This window comes from Bombus affinis, chromosome 10, assembly GCF_024516045.1.
Source record: "Bombus affinis isolate iyBomAffi1 chromosome 10, iyBomAffi1.2, whole genome shotgun sequence".
NCBI classification, from domain to species: Eukaryota; Metazoa; Arthropoda; class Insecta; order Hymenoptera; family Apidae; genus Bombus; species Bombus affinis.
In genome coordinates this window covers 5,085,900-5,110,547 of record NC_066353.1, presented here as the reverse complement: position 1 = coordinate 5,110,547, position 24,648 = coordinate 5,085,900, and the positions used below count along the sequence as shown (strand labels likewise).

The 24,648-nt window shown below is 36.9% G+C and overlaps 2 protein-coding genes across 4 annotated transcripts in view; one reads left to right on the top strand and one right to left on the bottom strand.

Moving 5' to 3' along the window:
• Positions 1–22,547, bottom strand: part of LOC126921524 (elongation of very long chain fatty acids protein AAEL008004-like) — a 50,542-nt gene extending 27,995 nt beyond the window's left edge. The window contains exons 1-2 of one of the 2 annotated variants that reach the window (XM_050733210.1): positions 22,401–22,547; positions 8,733–8,973 (exon numbers count right to left, since the gene is read on the bottom strand). The gene's annotated coding sequence lies outside the window, so the exon portion shown is untranslated. The remainder of the gene's footprint in view (positions 1–8,732; positions 8,974–22,400) is intronic. The other variant, XM_050733208.1, reaches the window with a different exon arrangement.
• Positions 345–24,490, top strand: LOC126921525 (elongation of very long chain fatty acids protein AAEL008004-like). 2 transcript variants are annotated; one of them, XM_050733213.1, is made up of 5 exons: positions 345–1,151; positions 12,307–12,647; positions 17,482–17,619; positions 18,882–19,124; positions 22,449–24,490. In XM_050733213.1, the coding sequence occupies exons 2-5, from the start codon at positions 12,309–12,311 to the stop codon at positions 22,626–22,628; spliced, it is 900 nt and encodes a 299-aa protein (XP_050589170.1). In that variant the 5' UTR covers positions 345–1,151; positions 12,307–12,308; the 3' UTR covers positions 22,629–24,490. The 2 variants fall into 2 exon arrangements, with proteins under 2 accessions (XP_050589170.1, XP_050589171.1); XM_050733214.1 differs by lacking the exon at positions 345–1,151 and adding an exon at positions 3,783–11,776.
• The last annotated feature ends 158 nt before the right edge of the window (positions 24,491–24,648 follow it).

Sequence of the window (24,648 nt, the reverse complement as noted above, 5' to 3'; positions counted from 1 at the left end):
CGATGATTCTTGCGGATATTAAGAAAAAATGTTTAAGGCAAATGTACAAATAACTGGGCACGTCGCAAAGGACGCGAAACAAGAATGTAGCGACTCGAAAGTCTTACTATGTTACTGTGGATACACGTTATAGAATAAAAGGAAACGAGAAAGAAGAGGAATAAAAATCAAACAAAAATGCATATAAACGCTATAGGAGATAATTCAACGAATCGCGTGGATGAATCAAAGGATTGGCTATTTTATGGTGGAGATGCCACACCAATTGAAGGCGTAAGTATCGGGGCGCGTTTCGAGTCGGTGAACGACCTTGGCCGAAGGGTGTAGCTGACTCGAGACGCGACAGCTTCCCTTTCTCCGTCTTTCTCGGAGCATGGTAGGAAAAGAGACCTTGATTCCCCGTGGCACGGAATTTTCGATCACCTAAGTAAGGCCCACACACCCCCACCCTAACCTCCTCTCGACCGAACCCCACTTGCTTAACCAATACTTAAACCGCTAGTTCGCTCCGCCGCGGACTATTCACGCAGCATCGACCGTTGGACCCACATTTCTGTATATGTGTCTGCGCGCGCATGTGTGCACACGCTCGCACACCGACACACTCGTATCACAACACACACATATATACACACGAGCACGCGCATACACACACACACACACACACACACACAAAACCACAAAAATCTTATACACAGTCACACGCGTGTGTCGTTGCGAGAACGCGTGTACCCGCGCAAAAACACGCAAAACGCACAAAAAACGTGAACTGTGAGCAAGTGTTAGCAACCCAGAAGATCACCGGGCGTGTGACTAACGTGTGACATTCAAATGGTAGAAAGCTTGTGAACAGCGAAGAATAGGCTGCTAGTGAACAAAGTGCCAAGTTCGGGCTTCATCCCCGATTCTTTTGAATCGAAGCCAGACGAGGATAATCGATAAGCTACTTGAGGGACAAGAGCTTTATTGTTCGAATCGATCGGCTAGTTGCAAGTTGGTACGTCGATCTGCTTTTCAAGAGACTCTGCGTCTCGTAAGAAGAGTTAGAAATTGCTCGATATCGAGGTCGATACGTAGAAGTGGAGTCTCGAGTGAAGCGAGGTGGCTACAATTTAATTTGCAAACGCGGCGTCGCTCTCGTCGGTGAACAGGTAAGTCGATCTCTTTGTTCTCTTGAAGCGTATTAAATTATGAGAGCAGTGTGATAAGTGATGTAGCAATGTACTGGAAAGAATTTCCATTATACCATCAATAGAGAGTAACGCTCGATCTCGATCTGCATTTGTCACACCACTCGAAATGAACTAAAAGGTGACACCAACTGGCGCCGCGTACCTGCAATCGAGCCGGTCTCGCGTTTACAGGAATGGAACAAAGGCAGAAGAAGCTGTTTGACGAGAAGGCAGTTCGTACATTACATTTTTCAAACGACTTCGAACTTTAATCACCTGCCTGTTAGCGTACGAAAATGTAAAATTCGGAAATGGATGGAAGATGAATTTTCTCGCGCAGGAACATCGCGCAAAAACGAGACAATCGCAAGCGCGGTCCCGCGAGCATTATGCACATCGCGTACGATCTTCACCTTAATGGCATCTAACAAAACGAGTGTAATCGGTTTGTGTACACTTATGTGTCAATTAATCGAAGTACATTCGAAACATTATCAAGGAATAAATTGAATGCCGATAAGAAATTATCGTGTAATCATTTCAGTTAGCTTCGTTGTATAAGTGTATACGTAAAAATCGACATTTTTGACAAGATTGAATTGCTCTCAAAATATAAATTGAGATTACATTCTGATTATCTACGGTAGAGTAATATTTTTGCAAAGAGTTTGCCACAGATTAATCAATCGTATTTTAGGTCAGATTTGTTAGAATTTTAAAAAAATAACAAAAATAAATGAGAATGATAGGTATTTAATAAAGTATTCAATAGAAGTTATAAGAAACAGCTAACGTGCTATCATATCGTTACAAAGCGTTGCTTTCTACTTTCGTAAGTAGAATACGCTCCTAAATGATCAGACACAGCTAGGAGTTTCCCTATGGAACACACGGCCGTCGAATTTCGTACCATCGACTAATTTTTCTTTATAAACAAGCGCCTTTCTCGATTTCACGACGTTGCACAACAAAAATTTTACCAGTGACTACCCTCGAAAGTGTAAACTTCATTCTGTAATTCTCTGGAAACTTCTTCTTCTTCTGTAATTCGGCTTGAATGATAAGCATAAAATGTTTGCACAGTAAACAATTAATTTCCGCTTAGATTCAGCATTATTTAAACAATGAATTTTCGTAGTTCACTTTTTATTAAAATTTATGATGATCGATCACGAAATCATCGATCGACCGATCGATCATATAGTCGAACAACGTGAATGTTCAACGAGACCTGTTTCTCATGATTTTACTGACTATCGAGAAATACAAAAATGAAAATCTTCTGCGAATTTCTTATGCAGGAGAACTATTTCGTTGTTTTACTCTTTGCCAATACAGACAACTGTCAGATAAAAACGCTAATTATCATTGTCGATACCGGACATATGCTACACAAAGTCGTACGTGGTGCGACAATTACGAGAAAAAAAGAAAAAACGAAAATAACCACAAAAAAATTTATCTTACTTAACAAAAGCGTTGACGAAAACGAAATTAACTACGACAGAAAATACAAAACACGCGCATTAGTGGTAGCTGGTACAACGCAAACACGTCCATGAATTATTGCAATGTGCAACTTGTGAACAGAATTCCGTGAAAAAGAACGAAACATATGAATCCAAGGAAGAAATCCAAGGAAGGAAGAAAACGCACAGAGTGGTGATATGTTGCAAGTCAAACTCGGAGAGATAGAAACAGCCAAAAAGGCTCGTCATGATCATTTGGCTTTCTCGCGATTTGCAATTGATTTCATCGCCTTCGAGAATTACAGGAGAATGAGATTATAATAAAAAAAATACGCGTTTCCCGTGCGGCGCAAAAGTGTGCCACATTGCACACTTGAGCAAGGTTTACATCCTTGCGTTAGTCGATTCGAAAGGAATGTGGGAGGGAAAGAACGTCTGACCCCCTTCGAGGATCTTATTCTTGGAAACAAGTTGCCGCCTTATTTGAGACGCGAACGTTATCACTGCCATAGGTGATAGCCTTTGGAGGTGATACCTAAAGAGAAACTAGCCTAAAAACAATACGTTACACAGCCACTTAAATGTCGTCAAGGTAGTAAGATTGTTTTCTAACGTTAGAAAAAGTTTCTTCTTAACATCGACTAAAAAAACATCGATTAAGTATCTCAAAGGGGATATTCTCTATGTATATTACTAACCATAAGTATTTTAGGGCACCTACTTCTGTATCTATTTAGTATTTTATGTTATAAGTCACCTGCTATACATCTATGTCAGAAGAAACGTGACTTAAATAAGTTTCTCAGAAACAGCGAGGATCTATTGGAGAACTTATAAAAATGTTATTTATACTGAACGTATAATATTGGCATAAAAACAGAATCTAAGAAACAATGATCAAATATCATTTTTGTAATTCTCCATCCTTAATCCTTGAAACCCTTCCCTTGCTTTTAATGTTCTTCTAACAGAGGATCGAATTATTTTGACTTGTGGCGTTTTTGCAATACATGTGCCATATGATATAAATGAAATAATTGATTTATAATAACATAACTAGAAAACAAAAACAGTCGGAAGCATTTAATTTGAATTAAATACAAGTAGGTGTTCTAATATATATATATATATATATATATATATATATATATGCCCGACAGTGTATCTGATCCATTTTCTCTAATGATATTACATCCCTACAAATCGTTTTGGCGTTTGCCTCGAAATTAAAACAAAATCCGTAGAATTCTACGAATTCTATAATAATCAAACACACGAAATTTCTCTCACTTGTCGGTATTTTTCAACCACTTTCTGCATACAAATTCCTCTGAACAGCCAATGAAACGAGATCTGCAAGCGTTGCTAATTCTTCTCGTCGAATGTGAAACTCTTCGCGAAATATATTCCAAGTAATTATGAACTAAACTGGTTGCAACGCTATCAATTGCTTCGAAGACTTTAGTTAGTTCTGCGCGTGCATAACTTATGCGTGCAAAACATGAATAAGCGTCTCTGACGCGAGTCAAATTAATGGTTTATTAAAACAAGAGCCTGCTTTCCATCGAAGCAGCCTCATATTTGATGGTAGAATTCATGTTTCAAATTCTATCTGATTCTCCTCTGTTATTTGCAAGGTACACATATACCAGCAATTGTTTCGACTTCGCTAGAATTTCCAGGAACGATCTCGTTTTTCCAAATTCAATTACACCACGTCTTCCTTGAAAGGACAGATCGTTTTAACCAAGAGTCTCTAATCTCCAACAGCTTCATTTCACAAATAAGCGACATAGAAAACTGGGAATAATTCATTTACTCCGTAACTCCAATATGTGAGCTGCTTATTTACCAAATTGATGAACTCTATGAAACAAAAAATAGAGAAAATTGATGAAATTATAGCATGAAAATAAGCATCGATCAAATGCTCCGACATTGGAATATAACAAATTTCAAAAAATGGAGTTGACCACTTTGGCCTGTGAATAGCTCATATAGCCTGTATGATAATAATTTACTGTAATACAAGTAAGGAACATTTATATCTCACCGTCGCATTTCACGAAACAATCTGATTATACGAGTATATGAATTTATGATTTCTGTATGATGATGAGTACTCACACGACTTTTTAAGTTTTGCATTAATAGTTAATAATTATTTTGCATGGACCTGTAATGTTTATTACCTTCGTGTATACTAGCTGCTCCAGTTATTCCGAACGACATAATGATAAACCTCGTGGCAATAGAAAGAACCGAAATTCTAATCGTGATTTCACGAAAAGTTTCACACAGAACTATCGCGAACTGTACGAAAAAGTTACTTTCTTTTTGGTGTGCATGTTCAACTACCTCATGTGTCGCGTCGAGTAATCATCAAGATCAGGAAAATGTCCGAACACGTAAAACATATCGCATGATGTAACCAACTAAACGAAACTCGACATAAATATTTGGTACAAGGTTGCTGGACCATTTTTGAGCAGAACTCATTGCTTGCTTAAAGAATTTGATCAAGCACGTATACCACATTTCTTGGAAACTTTAAAAATTAGACAGAATTCTTCGTTTGCTTTTTATTTTATTTCATGAAGAAATCTGAGACACGTGAATGTTTATGAACTAATGATTTCAGTTTTCATATTAATTATTACTAATTGTTCTCCGCGAAACTGTAACGTTTAGTGTTCGATTTACTCGGTGTATACGATCTGCTCTAGATAAATAATTTGAACAGTTGAAGGGATTGCAGCTACGAAGGGACAGCTATAATATATTAATTGTATTCATTGGAGGAGACAAAAAGTTCGGCATTATGGAAAAGTCTAATCTAAAATCTAAAGATCTTTAAGATCTAAAATTCTCGAAAGTCTACAGATCTTTTCACAATAATGTTTCATTCGAGAATAAATTATCTCACTTCAATTCTATAAATTGCCAAATATTCAAAAGAGAATTCCAACTGCAGGAAGTCTATGAATCACGAACATCAAATAATCCAAGGTCCTTAACCAACAAACGGGCTTTCACGTCGAATAAAAACGAAACAAGAGGAAGTATAGTGAAAACCAGCGCACCGTCGATCTTTAAATATTTACGATCAATGACGAGGACAACGAATCGGAAATTTCTTGTTCTGTATAATTAAATACCCTCATAAAAACGCGAAACTATGAGAAAAACGTCTTTACGGTGTTTAGGACAAATGTATACTGTACCAATCACTGTATCATAAAAGATTCAAAACAACGAAAAATGTATGCAAAAAAGAATATTTTCTATCAGATTACGTTCTTCGCTATTCGAATTTAGCCTAGTTTGAGAACCACGGCAAGGAAATTACAATAAAAAGATGTACATATTGTATTGTACGTGTCATGCAAAATCATTTCGCTGCAATGGCACAACCAATCGAACAACTTTGTAAAGAGATGCCACAATTGGGAAGATATATGTACTTACATTTATCGCGTGAATAATTGAGCGATTCTAACCAAATCCATAAATTGAATAGTAAAGAAAAATGATATTAGTTAGAAACTGACGAAATAAAAAATGAGTTAAAATATAAATTTGTCTAAATCGGAGTTATTAAATTGAAGTAAATTGGAGTTTTCTACATTGGGATTTACTAATAGTTATGCCATTTCTTCGTGAAAAACGAACTTGTAGAAGTAAATAGTCTGTTTCTTGCGAACTGAGAACTATTGTTTGAAATGAAGTTTGAATTGATTATCTTTTAGAATTGCTACTCCAATTTCTAAAAAGTTCAGTTATACAGAATGAAAGATAAAGGAAGACAATTAATGATATGAATATGCAATGTATTCGTGACACTAGAATTGAGAATTACATTCATACTTTTTACGGTCGAGTCATTGAAAACTCTCTAAGAAAGAAACTTATTTGAATAATTATCCCGATCGTTACACTATAACCACATTGACCTTCCATCTTCAACAAAATCTCCAAGGCAAGCTTATGTGAACTTCACCGATTTATTTAGTCGTTATTATTAATGAAAGAATTCCGAAATACGGAGGAAACTCCGGTGAATGATATTCACGAACAAAGAAGGAAGTACTCATACACATGGTTCGAAGAACAAACTTTTTAAACCGATATTATGATCAACCGAGGGTCGAGATAAAAGAAAATTAATAACTTTCATCGATGTATATACTACGTTTTTCTTCGTAACGATTCGTACAAATGAGAGACTGAAAATGTATTAACGATTCGAAAATTCTATGATGATCGAGATCACTGTAAAATTAATACCGTTTTGTCCAAAAGAAGGCTATGTGAGATGAAAGTGAGAAGAGCAGAATTGGTGTGTGCATCATGACACACTGCATGTGAGAATCATTCAGGATGAGTACCGTTAAGTTTCTCTATTGGTTCTTCGTCATCTAAACTTACGGTTGATTGCTTTGAAGAAACATGTTGTGCCCTTGGACTGAACATTCGATTGAAGATATTATTTAATCTTGACATTCTGGAGAGAACTAATTTCCAAGAAGAATTGAAGTATGTAAGGCAAGGCCATCTCTTTGCGCTTTGGCATTTATACGTTTCAAAAATTATAATCGCATAAACGATGCTCTATCATCATTCGAAACAATTTCAGAGCATATTTTGTATCTTATCTCGAACCTACGAAAGTTTAAAAATTTCGAATTTCTATGAGGAAGGATAAGTAAGTAAGAATTTTCTACTAAAGACAAAAGAAACCAAGCTACGTTTCGGGATAGTCACCATAACGAGGAAGAAAAATGAATTAGAAGAACGGAAAATTTCGTAAATAACTCGCGAAAAGTTGGTGGATAGAAACTTCATGAAAAACTATTCGCAGAGTTAACAAATATACAGAGACTTCGTCTCATAAACTGATGAGCATGCACGAACGACGAGATCACGAGCTTAAGGTCGTCGAAAAAACGAAAGAGAAATTGAATGAAGCCGGAACGCGGCGCATACGTACTTAAAAACTCGTTGACCGATTCTGCACTGCGTAAAAAACGAACTAACACAGATACCGATAATTGTTCATAATCTTCCGTCTGTACATAGAAAGTGGCAAAACTGAAGAAATTGCATCCGCAATAGTTACAAATGGAAGAAAATTGAGCCGTTTCGTAGATTCAATGATTAAAAGCGAAGATGTCAAGATTAGTTTCTTAGGAGCTTTATAAGAATAAATGAAGGAAGAATGGTGGGAAGCAGAAGCTGAAAGAAACGTACGAAGAAAGAGGGCGAGGAAAGTGAAACGTCTTCTAATACCGGTTCTTGAAGTAAGGAAAACCCTAAGTGGCTTCTTCCTTTAAATAAAAAGAGGAAGACTTTAAATAAAAAGATAACAAGACGTATATGCACGAGAGAACTTGAAAAGTGAACGAAAGAAGCAGAAATAATAATTATAGAACGTATAGTATCCGCCAACGAGGTCACCATAAATTCGAAAGAACAGAATGACCTAGAAAAGGAGAACGGGACATATCAGAAAATCTGAACCAAAACATACTTCCTATACTTTATAGCTTTCCTCTTCTTGATTAAATCAATCGATATGACCGATTAGCAATCGAGGAGATCTATGACAAACGTACAGGTATCAAGTATATTTTCTACTCAGATAGTTTAACGATGAAATTTTTATTTATTTTGTAGCTAATGTTTAAAAAATTAAATATAAAAAATCTTCCAATATAATTTACTCAAAACGTCGATTTCGTCTAATAATTTTAAAAATATTCCATTTTACGAGCTTCCTATTTGCGAAATGGCATGATTCTATTATCCACCCACTGATTAGGAAAGGAGGAAATACGCAACGAAATGAAAAAACAGAGAAACCGAAAGGAAGAGAAGAAGAAAGTAGGAAAGGGGAAGAAAAAGAAAAAAGGCAAAAAGGAAAAGCCGGATCGTAGTGAAGTAAATATGGACTCCGAAAGAAAACGAGCAAAAAAATGCGAGCTACGCATTAACAGCAATAGCAACGGCTATACCTAGATCGTGACAGACGAAGATCGAGGAGACGAATCAGAAGCTGATCGGTACGTAACCGGACTGTCGACCCACTTACCCACTAAACTCTAAGCAAGCGAGTGTTAAACGGCACCGTTCCTGCAGCCGTTGTTCTCGTCATCGACGTCATCGTATTGCCGGTATCGTTATTAGTCTGCCTCGTTCGAATTCCCCCCTTCCATTCAAATAGTCAGCTACCTTTCTCTTTTTCTCTTGTTGGTTCTTCTTCTGGCCGTAGTGGACCATCGAGCTTCTATCCTTTTGTATTTTACAGGCTCACGCGATCTTCCAGACTTTCTCTGCAACAAGTACCGTTGCTCTGCCGTGAAACCAGACTAATCAATTCACTCTATTCGTGCCGATGTCCATAGATCGAAAATATATAAATAAAGAACAATCTCTTGGACTGTTTCGTTACGTTAAAATTATCGAATAGCCGACAAGGGTAGCTATTTCGCGAGATCGTTCGAAAAATTATCAAGGCAGGAAGAAATTTAAATGTTATTTTTGCTCTGCACAAGGTCTACGCGTTTCTTGCTATTTTTCTTTCATTGCCTTTCTTTCTTTTCCTTCCTTTCATCATCTAAAAAGTACTACTATAATAAAGTTTTCAAGCACTACTATAATAAAGTTTTTTCTTATATTTTCTTATATTTACTTGAATTTGTTGAAAAAAATATAATTCATATAATAAAAATTCACCGATTTTTACAACTATTTATTATTTTTCGTCCATATAACGGGAGTTCCCGGCCAAAAAGATGAATTCAATCAATCGGTGGTCATTTAACCGAACACTAAGTCAAATTTCATTCCGGTGAATGGAGTTTAGATAAATGGAGTTCTTTTGTAAATGAAGTGTATACGATAGACGCTCAATAATTCTCTTAGATATTAGTGACTTTTTGTTCATAGGATTTTATATTCAAATAAATGAATTCAATTGACAGAAGTTCAGTTAACTGAGCACAAACTGACATTTCGTTCCAATGAATGGAATTCAAATAAATGGAGTTTGGGAAACTCCAGTCTAACTATAGTGACAAAACGAACTTTATGAGTAAATACATCAAGATTAGGGAAAAGACGATGCAATGCATTGAGCAACCTTCCCAGTGCAATTACATATGACCGTTATTCCACTTTTTGTGGCTCGAAATTGCGGTTTCGTTACATAGAATTCTATCGGTCAGTGTTGGCCTTAGAATATTCGACACACACGGGCTCAGTTGTGGCGCGACCAGTAAGTTCTAGTCTAGTTATGCGACCGGCTCAGCGTGTCTAACGAGATTCAAGATTGCGCTTTCATACACGGTGCATTATTTCACAGCGATCTATCGGCCGATAGACTTAGCTACCTGATTCGGCCGGGAAAGAAACGATCCGAATTGTAATCCGACGAGAAGGAAAAATGAGAAGTCGATCGATACAACCATTGCCCTTTGTGTTTCGATGAAAAATACATTATGCATGGGGGAAAGGAAATAAGCGCCGAAGAAACTCTTCTTGAGACATTCCTCGTTATTCAGATTGTAACTAATATGTTTCATACACGAATAATGAGAATCAAAACATGTTTATTACTTAAGAATTTTTAAGTAGTTTCAGGCTTTCATATTTTGAAAGTGGAACTCGAATTAGCTGTGTCCCACAAAATGATTTCTTTTTACAAAAAGTAAAAATGTCTTCCGCTGTTTTAAACTGTCAGCGTGTCTGACAGGAAATACCAAATAACTAATGACATTAAATTTCCGAGAAAGAAACAGCCGACGAAAATATTCGCCTTATCTTGGAGAACAGGTGACCACGGACGAATCTCGGAGAGCGAAAGTTGAAAGATGTCGCGCGATGTACAGTTAATTTTGATCATTCCTTCTGTGGTGAAAAATGTGTTATTATTTTTCTATTAATATCGTTTCGCAAACTTTCATCGCCTGTTGACATTTTACCGATTTTCTTACGAGATACTAATTTTTGTATGAAACGTTTACGTTTATGTTTTACATTACCAAGATTTTTTATTTGTTCCAAAAACATTTGATTCTTTATATTCCCAAGATTTTTAATTTATTGACCAAACATGAGTTTTGAACGTTCAGCAATAAATTCAAAGATACATCTACACAAACTAAAAATAGAGGCATTAAACAATAAATAAAGATGATCGATCAAGTTCAGAGTGTAGAGTATACGTGTATATTTTTAGCAATTAGGGCCAAGTCTGGTGTTGTATTGAATACAAATAAAGCAGAACTAGTGTATTTCGTGAGGGAAAGGGGAACAGGAGGTCAACCTAATAACATTTTTTGCGAATCAAAGAGCCGCGCGAAAACGAGTTGCCGACTACATATATTACGTCAACTAAAAATCGAGCATTTATGCGTGTGTCTACGAATTTGCAATACTTGCTCAATCCGTCTTATGAAACGCAACCAAAGAAATACGCAAAGGGTAACTAATATATTCTAACCGCATCTAATAAGTTTACTTATTCTAACTTCTATGGACAACAGCTGCAAAGAAACAACGACAACCTTCAAGAAATTGAAATTTAATTGAATGACAGTTTGTAACGCATCATCTTTAATCGAGAATCTGATCGTATCGACGAAAATAAATGGCAAATGTAACTGCTTGAATAGAAATCGGAGAAAACAAGAACGATAATCAAAGAATCGAAACTGCATGACACTCAAGGAGAAAACCAAACGATGAAGCGGCAAAGAAACGCGATGATCACGAATGAATCAGGATAAGAGTCGACCTAATCGTCAAACTGTGTCGTGTTGTGTGTATGCAACATCGCAATTGAAACTCGTAATCGCGTTGCATCCTCTGATTTATTACTGCTATTGAAAAAGCAGGCGCAACGCCGAAAAAAAAGAATTGCCCAGCATAATTTTGATCAACGTAGATCGGTAAAATGCAATTCCAGATAGACAGTGCAACCAAGATCTTCGAGAATAGCGCATTCGCCGAACTTTTTGACCTGTAGCGTTTAACTTTTTACATTCCATATCACTCGATCGTCGATCGACTTCGTTTTCTGTGAACGAGCAAAGAACCACGAGTACCTTACGGATCTCCTTGGCTTGATCTTAGGTAGGGCGAGAAAAATCATAAATTATGGAAGTCCGATTCTATACGTTCGCCTCATCTTTTTCGATGTGGCATCGTGTATCGTTGATGAACTTTCCAGAGACGCTATTGACTTCCTAGTACTATGCCATCGAGTGAAAAGAACCATAACGGCGACTTATTTTATTGGCTTCGATCATTTTGAAGAAATCTTAGTGTTTTGGTCAAAAAGCTATATTATCGAAATAGTTAAACTCTATCAAGACTCGACTTTATAAAAAAGAACTATCATAATGCTTATTAAAATCGTCGTTAATTTCATTATTATTAATATTACGTACGTGATATACAAGAATAAATCTCATTAGCGTATAAAAAATTATGTAAGGCGCATAAAGCACACAAAGATATTAAAGTCTACGAGGAAAAATAAGAAAGAACGAATATAATAGATGCAAAAAAATTTTCGATAACATTTCGATGTCCTATTCTCGACACGTCGCATTCCAACGTGCTTTATTAATTTATTAAAGTAAAACTCGTGTGATTTTCAGAAATGGCGTCGGCGGCAGCAGAGTTAGTCGTGGAGCGGGAGCCGGAACCGAGAATCGAGATGACGGACACAAATCGGACGTTCGTGGGCGCCCAGGGCCTGGTCAGAATGGCCCTTGACCAATACACAGAAATCCTTACCACGGTCTCGGATCCTCGAGTCAGCGACTGGCCGTTAATGGATTCGCCGATACCAACATTTTTAATCGTCCTTCTTTATTTATATGGAGTGGCGATATTCGGTCCACGGGTGATGGCTAACAAGAAACCGTTCAAACTCAGAGCAACTTTGGTAGCGTACAACGCGTTTCAAGTAGTCTTCTCGTTAGGCATGCTGTACGAGGTAAGCGACTCGAGATCCAGACAGCCTTCGATCGTAAAAACTCAACCTCTGGTTAGAGAACCAGGAAAACGAATCAGCGTTTATGTACGAAAGTAGCTCGCCGGTTCTCTCCTCTTCGAGATTCAATGGAATCTACTCCTTGTTGAGGCACGCAATGTTCAAACACGCGATCTGGTTCAAACTAATCAGAATCTAGAACAATTACGAGCATCTCTAATAGCGTTTGAAGCGAGAAGGCCTCTTTAAGACGAAACTTTTCCCTTATTCCGAAGGTTTTAAACACATTTCGAAACGCTGCGAGCTTTCTCTAAATACCTTCGACGATTAAGATATCGACGAGGATGCGCTGACCCAAAGGTGTGCGAGAGATCGATGCATCGCCTCGTCGGGTTTCAAAGTTCATGGCTGCCAGATTTCGAAACGCCTCTCTCCGAGGAGGATCGCGAACGCAAGTGGGTCGCGCTGACAAAAATGTCAACTACAGAGATTTCGTTAGATCTCGCGTTAGTTTGAAGTGTAACAGTAAAAACACGCCAGGGGTTGTTCATCCATCAAACCTATATGAGTATTTCTGCAATTTAGGCGACTTCTTTCGTGATACTAACTTCGATATAAATAACTGGCGAACAGTAGCTAACTACTTGAAGTATTTGTTTCCACTGAATAGGCTAAGTTTATCGAGTTGTGTTCACTGAACCATGGTGAACATGGTAGGTGTTTGACGTCAACCGTTTACGGGTCATCTCTCGATTAATATCTCACAGGCTAACGATCTTGTAATTTTATCGAGGTTGTAAACATAAATTGCGTTGAAGAACAATATAATTTCTCTCCTTATCGTTTATAATAAAAAGGAACCGCGTAAATAATAATAAGTTTCGAGTGTCTCGTCCAAGATTTCTGTTTTAATCGATATAACGAACCCGACTCCCCAAGGACAACCATGCTAAATCGTTACGATGGACAGGCAGAACAACCTCTCACCAAAGTGCCAAATTCGAACTTTCGAACAACGACGTAGAAATCCATGGATGTATCCAATCCATTTAAGCACGAATAATCGACATTTTATTTTTCCTGTCGTTTCGAAGGCCTTCGAAGAATAAGTTAGATCGTCCGTTGGCCCATTCGATCACCTTGAACCACTAATTTCTTTGCTCCCGCGGACTTTGCTCCGTTCTTGGCGAGATTCGACCGGAGACGTTTGTGAAACGCGACATTCCAATTTATGTAACCGCTTTGTACCGACACCTGTTTCGATCGACCAACGACTCGACGTTCGTCGGCCATTCACTAGATAATAACAAAAAATAATTGACTATTCGAACGTTCTAATAATAAGATTCATTGTAAACCGTTCTCACGTTTGTGCTAAACGAACTTCCTAACGAGTAGTTAATCGACCGTCTCGAAACGCTTTTCACTCTATCGCAACACACGTATTTGTAACGCAGATTTTCTCGCTCGAAAGTGCCTGTTATTGATCAATAGTTTGGGTGCAGGCACGATTAGATACAGGAAATTATTACGTCATACATTCCTTTTTCAATGCATTTTTCTTTACCTAGATAGTCGATTAAAATTCAATTCGATTTTCTCTACTCGTAATAATTAAAAGATCGTTTTCTACGTCACTTTAATATTCTTACCATTTCTTGTGTATGTTCGCATTTTGTAATAATTTTCATTTTCAAAATCGATCCATTTCATGAAAATGTAAATATTTATGCTAATTCATTTTTTTATAGCCACTATTGAACAAATCAAAACTAAACGGAGATCTGTTTCGAATTAATATCCTATTTTAGATATTTTAAATGTTACGTATGCATTTCTTCAGCTTTAAATTTATTTTATTTTAAACAAATTTAAATGCTTACAAATCCGCAATTTATTTACTACAGTATCATACGGATAATACAATTATCTATCAAGCCTATTGGCACCTTTTTGCTTCTGTTTTCTTGGATTGTTCAATTTTATTGTTTATAATAACAACCCTCTGTCCTCCTCAGGTAAAATATCCTACCTAACAGATATTCATTTTCTTTTTTTCAAAATATATTGAAATATTTGAAGTTCGCCATGTTCTATTTTTAAGTAAAATTATATTATACAGACTGTTACGAAATAATGAGCAAATGTTTCAAACTGAACGAAGAAAATCATAGACGGCACAAAGGTAGGATAAAACTTCAGCTTTCTTCGGTTTCTCATTTTAATCTAATGACAGCGATATGTATAATCGTCTACTCCAATTGCCTCGCGTTTGCACGAGATACAAACTACCGCAGGAAACGAATCTTCATCCTGATCGATCGAAGGAAAGCATAACGAGATTTATTTACAGAACGTACAGCTGTGAGTAATAGAAAACGGCGGTTGCAAAGAGGGAGCCGGCCACGATCCGGAATGTCTTCTCGAAAGGTATACGGAAAGAAGAAGTCGCGTTGCAACATCGAGTCCTCAAGTTGAAACTGCAAAGTTTCTATTTCAGTTGCTCCAACGAAGCCATTCGAAATTTTGTGCGACTTTTAAAGAGAGCACAGCGGCCGCTCACCGCGACGACCGATCTTTTCCGTTGTGAACCGCGCTAATGGCAAACAAGGGGTGAGAAAGCACCGACTCGCGAAACATACCGTTGCAAAAAAAGAAAGAGATAAAGAGAAGCTGCATGCACGCGGACACGATTGGCGAGCCTTCCAATCGGTTGCCCAATCGATTTGTACACTCGAGCTCGCGGTTCGTTAAAGGCGAAACATCCTGTTTTCGACTTTCCACGAACCGCGCGTTCGCAATTCGTGCATCCAACCAGCTTTGTTTGAATAATTAATAAATCCCTGACAGTCTTGAAAAATTCGAAAGAATACCTAAGTAAAATCTATCTAAATATGGAGAAAGGCAATATTCATTACAGAATTTGTGGTTAACAGGCATAAGGTTTTATAACTTCAGCTATTTACTTTACTTTAATCGTGCTGCATCCTTTCGGTTATTTTTTAACATTTAGAAATGCCTCGAGCTTGAGTAACATATGAAAAATTGTCGTTAGTATTTTTTATGCTAAACATTTTCTTGAAACACTACAAATCTCTCTTGTTTGCTACGACGAAAGTGAGAGTTGATATATAAAAATTCAAGGATCGTAATAGATTTAAATAATGATATTTACGTATATGCAGTTAGTGCTTTTCTTGTTTGTGTTTATCACTGATTCTTGCACAAAATACCGCAAATTTCTACTTAATCCAGACACAAAGTGTTCATATCTGCTCGAAAGTACAAAGAAAATAACTACTTGCAGTTACTGCCTCATTCCACAGTCGGCAAGAGACCGAAGAAATAAAATCTTCCTAATTATTCAATCTATCAATGTATTCTTATGCCAGAATCTTTAGCGTGATCTGCCTAACAGATCTTAACTGCTCAATACATAGAAACGGAAGTAGTTTCACACGAACAAACTTTTGCATGAGTAAGAAATCGTATCAATTTCTTAACCTCTCGAGCCTAAAATGGTACACCATAATTTATCGTAAGAAACTAAAAGATATCTTTCTAAATGAGAAAAATCTTGTAAAAGTTGTCTAGTATCACCTTAGAAAGTTATCTATACGCCAGATTATTTGCCCGGTGTGAAAAAGCAAGGAATTATCAGCTATCAAGAAAGTCGGGCATCGCGATTGCGATCCTGTAAATCCGTAGCCAAATAACGTTTTTTCGGTCTCTTTCTTCACCAGGGATTGCGTCCAATTCAGTTCGAACGGTGCGTAAGAACTGGCGAATTTCATTCGAATTACTTGTTTCCGGTTTGAACTAGAAACGCATCGCGAGGGAAAAAGAATCCGGCGATTTCGAAAGGAAATAAGAAGCTCGTGGCTTTGTTCATCGACGGTGAAGGCTTCTGTCTGAATAACATACGGCTGAACGTTTCGAAATATTTCGTTAAGGCAAAAATTGCATTCTCGACTCTACTTAGAACTTATATGTTATAATCACCAATGTAGAACTAGAAGAGAACTGAACATTATCCTATTACATTCTAGGCGGTAATTTCTTAAATAGCTTCATTATAATTAGGAAATCAACGCGTCCTTGGTAGAGAGACTAGCATTCGCCGCTAATTCACTATATGAGCTAACAATCAACTTTCAATTATCTCCTTTTTTACCCGCAAAAGGTCATCCCGTAAACGAGAATATAATCGATGATGCAACGTTTATGTTCTATTTTCCCTCCTGCATCGGCCTTACTTTTAATTGTCAACCAGTTAATTCTTACGAAACTATTATAATAGTACAATACGTAGCAAAATAATTTGTTAGTAAGATTGTTGGATTGCAATAATTTTCCTGATACCACTGAAATTCTATTAGGACATAAGATCTCAATATAAATAGAACCACATGTCAATGTAATATTTAAAAAATTATGATTAATTTACATTTTTTCAATTTTGGACGTATTATAGCCTGTGTTGTTATTATAATATTAGGTTCATCGTTAAAAGTAAAATTCATCGCAAACAGGTTGAATCTACTCTTAAAATTTTGATATCACCGAAATTCCAAGATCATAGAAGAGCAAATATTCCAAGAGACTTATACTGAAAAACCTCGAATAACAACATTTCCTTGATATCCGAGTCATTGAAAGTAAGACAAAGAACAAGAATATTCTTAGGTCACTGATATATTTTTTTCATATATAAATATCTTATGTACCATAAATATTAATGAGTTTGTTAAGCGTTTTTGTTTCGATCACATAATTAGCTCCACAAGCATAAGACACAATCGAGAATGTACCTTGACCATGAACTTTTGTTTCATAGCACCTGATGTCCGGTTGGTTGTTAGACTACAGTTACAAGTGTCAACCAGTGGACTATTCCCACAATCCGTCCGCGCTGCGAATGGCGAACCTATGTTGGTGGTATTTCATCAGCAAATTCACAGAATTTGCTGACACGGTATGTACGAAGCCGCGTGAAACACAATTGGGAGAACTGCTGCAGCAAGAAGACAGTTCCATTTTCCAGTAATTTGAGTAAACTTACAGAAATCTGAAAGGGGGCAATCGTAATTAAATCACTTTTTCTAACGCACTATAAATTTATAATCAACCAATATTCTTGGTAATAAACTTTTGCGTTTTTGAATATAAAACCTATACTTTTTTCTTTCTCTTCCGATAAATATAATTGAATTACTGGAGCTGTCTTCTTATTGCTATAAATCTTTCAATTTGTGAAGTTAAGGAATCTCATAGCATCGATTAAAAAATTTCCGATGTTAGACTAAATTCTTTGTGAATTTTTCAATTCATCGTAAAAATCGATCACTGAGGCGGAAACAGAAGCTGCTGCACCATAGATCTTTCATTATAACACGCGATGATGTTTTTGGTTTATTTATCGACACGATTATTCAATGCTCAACGATCATCTTCGAAAAGAGCCATGTCGCAAGAGAAATCACTGTTCGCGATAATATCATCGCGCCTTAAGTTATTAAGCCTTCTCTTGCGGAATAAAATCCTCAGGAAAAGTAACCTAACCTGCGGTGCACGCGGGAATGCAAATTACGCGAATAGATAAGATCCGGTCGAATTAACAATATCAAGTATACCGGTGAAGTAATTTACCTACGTCTCATAGTAGTTATTCACTGAATCGTACGTTTGTCTGTTGCCCCACGAAAAATTTGAGATTTCTGATGATTTAAAAATATGTGGTATTATATCACGCGGAATCATCGAGTGTGACGAGTAATTGTCAGATTTCTTGTTAATCTTGATGAAATACAAAGTTTTTAAAAAGGAAACAATTGTGACTCAAGGAAATCGCACGAAACATCACTCACGTTTGCAAGTGACAGGAAAAATGAAGGAGAAATATTCAGAAAAAAACATACAGAAGCGAATAATTGATAGTATTATAAACAGCAATTTACTGTCTGAAAGATAAATGATAGTAATAGTAATCTATAGTATTGGTTTTGATGAAACCGCGGCCGCTATATATATCAAACTCGAGAACTTTCAGAGGAAACTATCATTATACGAAAAACCCTAATGAAAGTAAAACAAATGTTTGTCTATAATAGTGAGACAAGAGTACTTTTTGCTTCTTTATCTGCTTATGGAAAACGACAACTATCAAAATTATTTTATCGATAGATCGCAACAATATTAATACCATAATTTTTTTTAATTTATCTTATAAACTTTCAGATATTTTTCGTTCTGCGAAAGAAAGACAGTCAAGTGACGTTCTTACACCTGTATCATCACTCTTTAACACCTTTAGAGACATGGATCTGTGTGAAATTTATTGCTGGAGGACACGGTACTTTGGGAAATCTTATAAATAACGCAGTACACGTAATAATGTACATGTACTATATGGTGTCTGCAATGGGACCGGAATACCACAAATATTTATGGTGGAAGAAGCACCTCACTACAGTGCAGTTGGTAGGTGTATTAATTTAAGAAGTCAAAGCATGATGTTCATAAATGTGTATCTACTTCGTATCTGCTTGGCCAAATCACGAAAGGATGATTACGTTTGTTTTCGTATGTAGTATATACATCAATTTTTTTGTTTTAATATATGGCTAAAGGTTATCAGAATTCCCGTTTCTGGATATAAAGAGTAACAGATAAATCATTCTCACATTTCACTATTTCTTTACATCAATTTCTTTTACTTAGCATCAATAATAAATAATACGATATAACGATGGTGATCCATTACAAATGCAAGCGATGCGCATAATTGCTTTTATACGAAGCATTATGAGACACTCAGCAATTGGTACAATATCATGCTTCGAAACTATGCGCATTATCTAAGAGAAAATAAATTTTCATTCATCAACTTGAAGAATCATTCGTGAACTTGAAGAAGGAAACAAGTGGTATAATTTTAGCGCGATTTTCGGAAGATTACGTACGAAGCACAAAGAAACAGGATATTTGAACACCGATAATCGAGGAATGTAACGAAAGACTCAAAACCTCTGATCGCGTGCGAGCTTTTATAGAAACAACGATCGAAAGCGTGTTGAAACGAACCAGGAAATTATTGAGCGACAGTTCAAGATACAGATAATGCTTTCTTGTAACGCTACTGATACAGATAATAGAACATTATTACGTTAAAGTGAATGGCTTTTAGTTATGCGTTTCAACGAATCGCGACATTTTGTACATGGATATGCCCCTGGCGCTTGGCAATTTCCGACACTTCATGTCATTTTAACTATAAGTTCATTTTATCTTAGCGAAAGATAAAGGTAAGTATGTGTAAAACCACGAATGCAAACACAAAAGAAAAGAAATTTGAAAAGATCATGAAATTTTTAATCGATTGGCTAATAAAGAAAACAAAAGAAAGAATCAACATATTTGAAAAGATAGTGAGCTTTAATCATTGAAAAGTGATCTCGGTAGCGCGTTGTTCCCAAAATATGTGGGCACGTGACCACGTTCGAATCGCGCAATAAACAAACACCGACACAAATACTTTTTAGAGCAGGATTCGCGATACCTTCTTCTTGCACAACGTGCACGCAACCAGCCTGGCTTGATAATAATCTCCATCGATGAAAGTGAGCGATGCGGCGACAAGTCATATACAGTGTTCAAGTGTACGCACCACTCGCAGGGTACAAATGCACACGAAACAAACGTTTCACGACGTAGCGACCGAATAACATGTTGAGAGACATTGCTGCAATTTACGTAGTTTGGAGACAGAAGAAAGAAAAAACAATGATCAACGATATAAATTGCTGGTTCACCAGTAGCAAAACGGACTACGCTGTTGCGGACAAACTGTAGAGTAACGGACATTGAATTTTTTAGTAACCATCGTAGATGTCTCAATACTTCCAAGCGCTTGACCCTTTCACAGTGTAAAAGAAGAGACTGAAGAAATTATTATTTCTTATAGAAAGTTGAAAGTAGATATTTTTACATCGGATATCAGAAACGCAGAAAATCTTAAGAGTAAAGAAATAACTATTCTTTAAATCGTTCATTCTGAATTCTTCGCCATTTTGTTGCATTTTCAAAGGGTTAGAAAGAACTTCAACATTCTCAAATATACTCGTTACCTTCTCGCGCAGTTTACGTTTTCCAAGCCGTATTGTAACGTTACTCAATTTATTCAGCTTTTTAATTTCAACAACAACTTGAACTTTTGCTCGAGCGTCCTCGAGTAAAATCTTGCAGTAGAAGCCATTAAATAGTCATTAGTGCCTACTATAATGATACTCGTTACTGTCTATACCGCAACAACGTGTTGATTAAACTGAGAGCCTCGTGTCAGGAAGAAAGTCAACGCTGCGAGCCTCTTAGCAGATCTCAAATCATGATCAAGAGAGAATCTTTTTGAAAATCGATATTGGGAGCAAAGAAGCGGAGGAAAGAGAAGTCGTATATGGCACAAGATCGACGTCGATGACATCGGAGACTTTGATGAATTCTGGGCCATCATTGACTACTCGTCCAAACCGGAGAACAAAATTTCACGTAAACATGCGGTAGGGGTGAGGGAAAGTGAAAAGTACAACGTTGAGCAATTGCAGGCTGACTTGCTTTGGCCGGATTCGGCCGACTACGTCACGGTGGCGCAATAATTTGGCATTCCGATATACCGTATAGCACTGTGCCACCATCACCATGAAACAACCGCCACGCTACCAGGAATCGGCTGCATGCCTACGAAACCTCACCTATGTATATGCTCTCCTACCTCTCTTTTATCTCGCAACACCATTGATTTCCAGTGCGCAGCTGGCGCAAATCGTTCAAAAGACAAATCGCGTTGTTCTTTCTCGCATGACACGCGCTTCTCTCCCTCGTTTACATTCGCGATAATATTCTCCATGAGGATGTTCCGCAACCGTTCGTCATTTCCAACTACGTGGCGTTACGAACGCTGTTTACTCATTCCTCGATGCGAAACGATTTGAACGAAAGGTGACGCTTAGTGATTTTAAGATGCGAGACGATCGAACGTTCGAGATACAAATGAAATACGATTCTTACTTCAACTCTTGAAGGCTATCATACTTTTAGGTATCGTAGCAAAGACACTGCGACGAAATGAAATTTGTCCATGATAGCCTCTAAAATTTCATTACATTTTACAAATAGGTAAAATAATAATATTTATATCCAGAGTCATTATTTTCATCATGATATTCTTATAGAGATCCAATGGATAAGTGACTCAGACTCATTTACTTAACAAAGGCACCGATAACTACCACTTCGATATAATATGTAATTTGTTTCTTATGGTAGTGATTTTGTTTCGTGAGCATGAAATTACACATCTCACAGCTGTGCAATAATATTCTACTTTTCACGGATTAATCTATCGCGAATGGTACCGTTGCACCACATTGTTCGGTAGAATTTTGTCCGATCATGCGGTCGCGCAATCTGTGCAAGGTATAGCCGATTATTCTTGCGTCATTGGCACTGCCGTATATAACATATATTCCATTAATTCAACGATGGCGCGTAGCTCATGTATCGTCGTGGTACAATTCGGGTTGCAACACACTTCGTCTTTCCCAAGGAGAAAGGCATGAGCGTTACTAAGTTACTACGATTTCGCCAAATTTCAATTCGGTTAACATAAGAAATTTAAAATGATTCAAAAGGATAGCACACCGCTACAATTTTACCACTTCGAAACATAGTTTGAAAGAAAATATAGATAATTCGACTCACCCTTAACACGAAATAATGTAACAATTCAATTCATCACTTCGTTTGCAGGTACAATTCTTCTTAGTGTTCGTGCACAGCGCTCAAGCTTTGGTCTTCGATTGCGGCTATCCTAAGCTGGTGGCGGCGCTCCTTTTGCTTCATTCAACGATCTTCTTCGTCCTCTTCTCCGACTTTTACCGGCAAGCATATAATAAGGACAGACCGAAGAAAGAGCTAAAGGACGAATAAATGAAGGACATTATCGCGCTTTGTCCCAAATTTGCCTCCGATACGCTCCAACGCGTTGACCTCTCGGTCGCGCATGCACGATCAAAAATCACGAGTCAGTTAAAAAAAGGAAAGAAGCATTTACAAAATTGTATTACACCATCGTATGGTGAAATTCGTTCTCGTATACTAGTAGAACCGTGTAAGGTTAGTGTCATATTAGTAAATCCTATGATACAAATTACATAGAAAAAATTTAATTAGATTCGTGAGTTCGATCATCTGTTCGTCTGATCGTTAGAGCGGAGCTTACAGCTTGCTTCCGTATGGAAGAGGAGTTCACTGGTTATTCCTTGTATCATCTGTAGGGCATCTCAGGTTTCGCGAAAAGCTCGGACCAGGGCTTCTGAAGCACTCGTTACTTAAAAAACTGACCGAGTATTCGAGTTACCCGGATACGGGTAACGCTATCGTTAAAATTGACGTCTTTGCCAAAACGAACCAAGAATCTTCGGTAAAAGCAATCGAGATCGCTATGTTCAACTAAGTTTATGTTCGCGCGAAAAAGTGCATCGAAAACCCAGAATCGACGTAACTTGATACATCGATCGGTCCTTGGTGTCGTTAATTTAGTGCTTCTTTTTTACTGTATGTGTACATGTCGGCGGATCTGTAATTAAGATTACTGTAAATAATAGGATTAGTCCTAGTAAGCGCCACAAGGTATTACCCTCGCGGATTTATTTAATTTACTGCCCGTTTTGAATCAGTTACACGATATAATTGTCGATTTTTACAATTATCAAAGAAAAAAAAAGAATGATCCCTTTAAATGGGAAATGAACGTGTAATTTAATGAATGTCCCGCGTAATTTCAATGGCTCATCTCACGAATGTCCAAGCTCAATTTTTTTGTTTACATTTATTTATATCTTTATTATTATTATTATATACGTACTTTCGAGTGTTAAAAAGTAACCCATAAACGATAAATCATAAGTAAATACACTCACATCGTTGTATATGAGAACAATATAAAAATAAGAACAATGAAATTTACGACAACGAATCAAGAACATCAGCGTCCTATCGCTGAAGCAGAGACACACATACATAAGCACACATGTACATGTACATACACCGAATATATTTCTAAAAATGAAATTTCTCTCACTAATTAACAAGCTGTGAACTGATAAATTTATAAGATCAAATTCCGTAATCAAGTTTTGCTGCCATACATGTACTCAAAAGACAAACTCTCGTATATTTCAATGCCACACGATAGTAAACGCAAGATTTACGTTGTCAAAAAAAACAATTATCACCAAACAACAACAATAATATCCGATTTGTAATTGATTTTAACTTATCCAAAACATGTAACAAAGCTATTGACAAACATGGATGTACAACGTTTGAAAATGAAAAAATAGAGAGAATGTGTCCGCAATTCGTTGCTCGCCGAAGATTCTCGGACCTATATACTCGCTGGGGTTACGCGTCACTCGATTTACTTCTTTATAGGACAAGACAATGAAGTAACGGAACGTTAACGATAAGGGACAACCTTCGTTGCAAGCATGTGCGAAACTTTGCTCGGAAGCCAGCAGAGTACAGGCACTTTCTACCTTATCGATTCTTCCATTACACACCTTCCAGAGGAATGAGCAGAGATGCTCATCCCGTTGCTACGAGTGGAAAAAACAAATCTGCTATAGCTCTTACAATTAATAATAAGGTAATTCGTTTAGGAATTTATCATTGAACCTCATCCTAAAGTTGTAATTTATTTACGGTGTGCCACTCATGATGGAACCCTTCTGTAAATATGTAATTCTTTTATTTCTTTTGTAATATGACGAATAAATATTAATAAGTTATTTGCAAGGTTTGAAAACCCTTACCTGTTTAAGAAATACAATAAAAAAACATAACTCTAGAACCTTCTATATGTATATACGTATACATATGAAATGAAAATATGTAAAAATGTTTTGAAATTCTACCAAGCAATTAATGTCTAAACTTTAAAGGGATG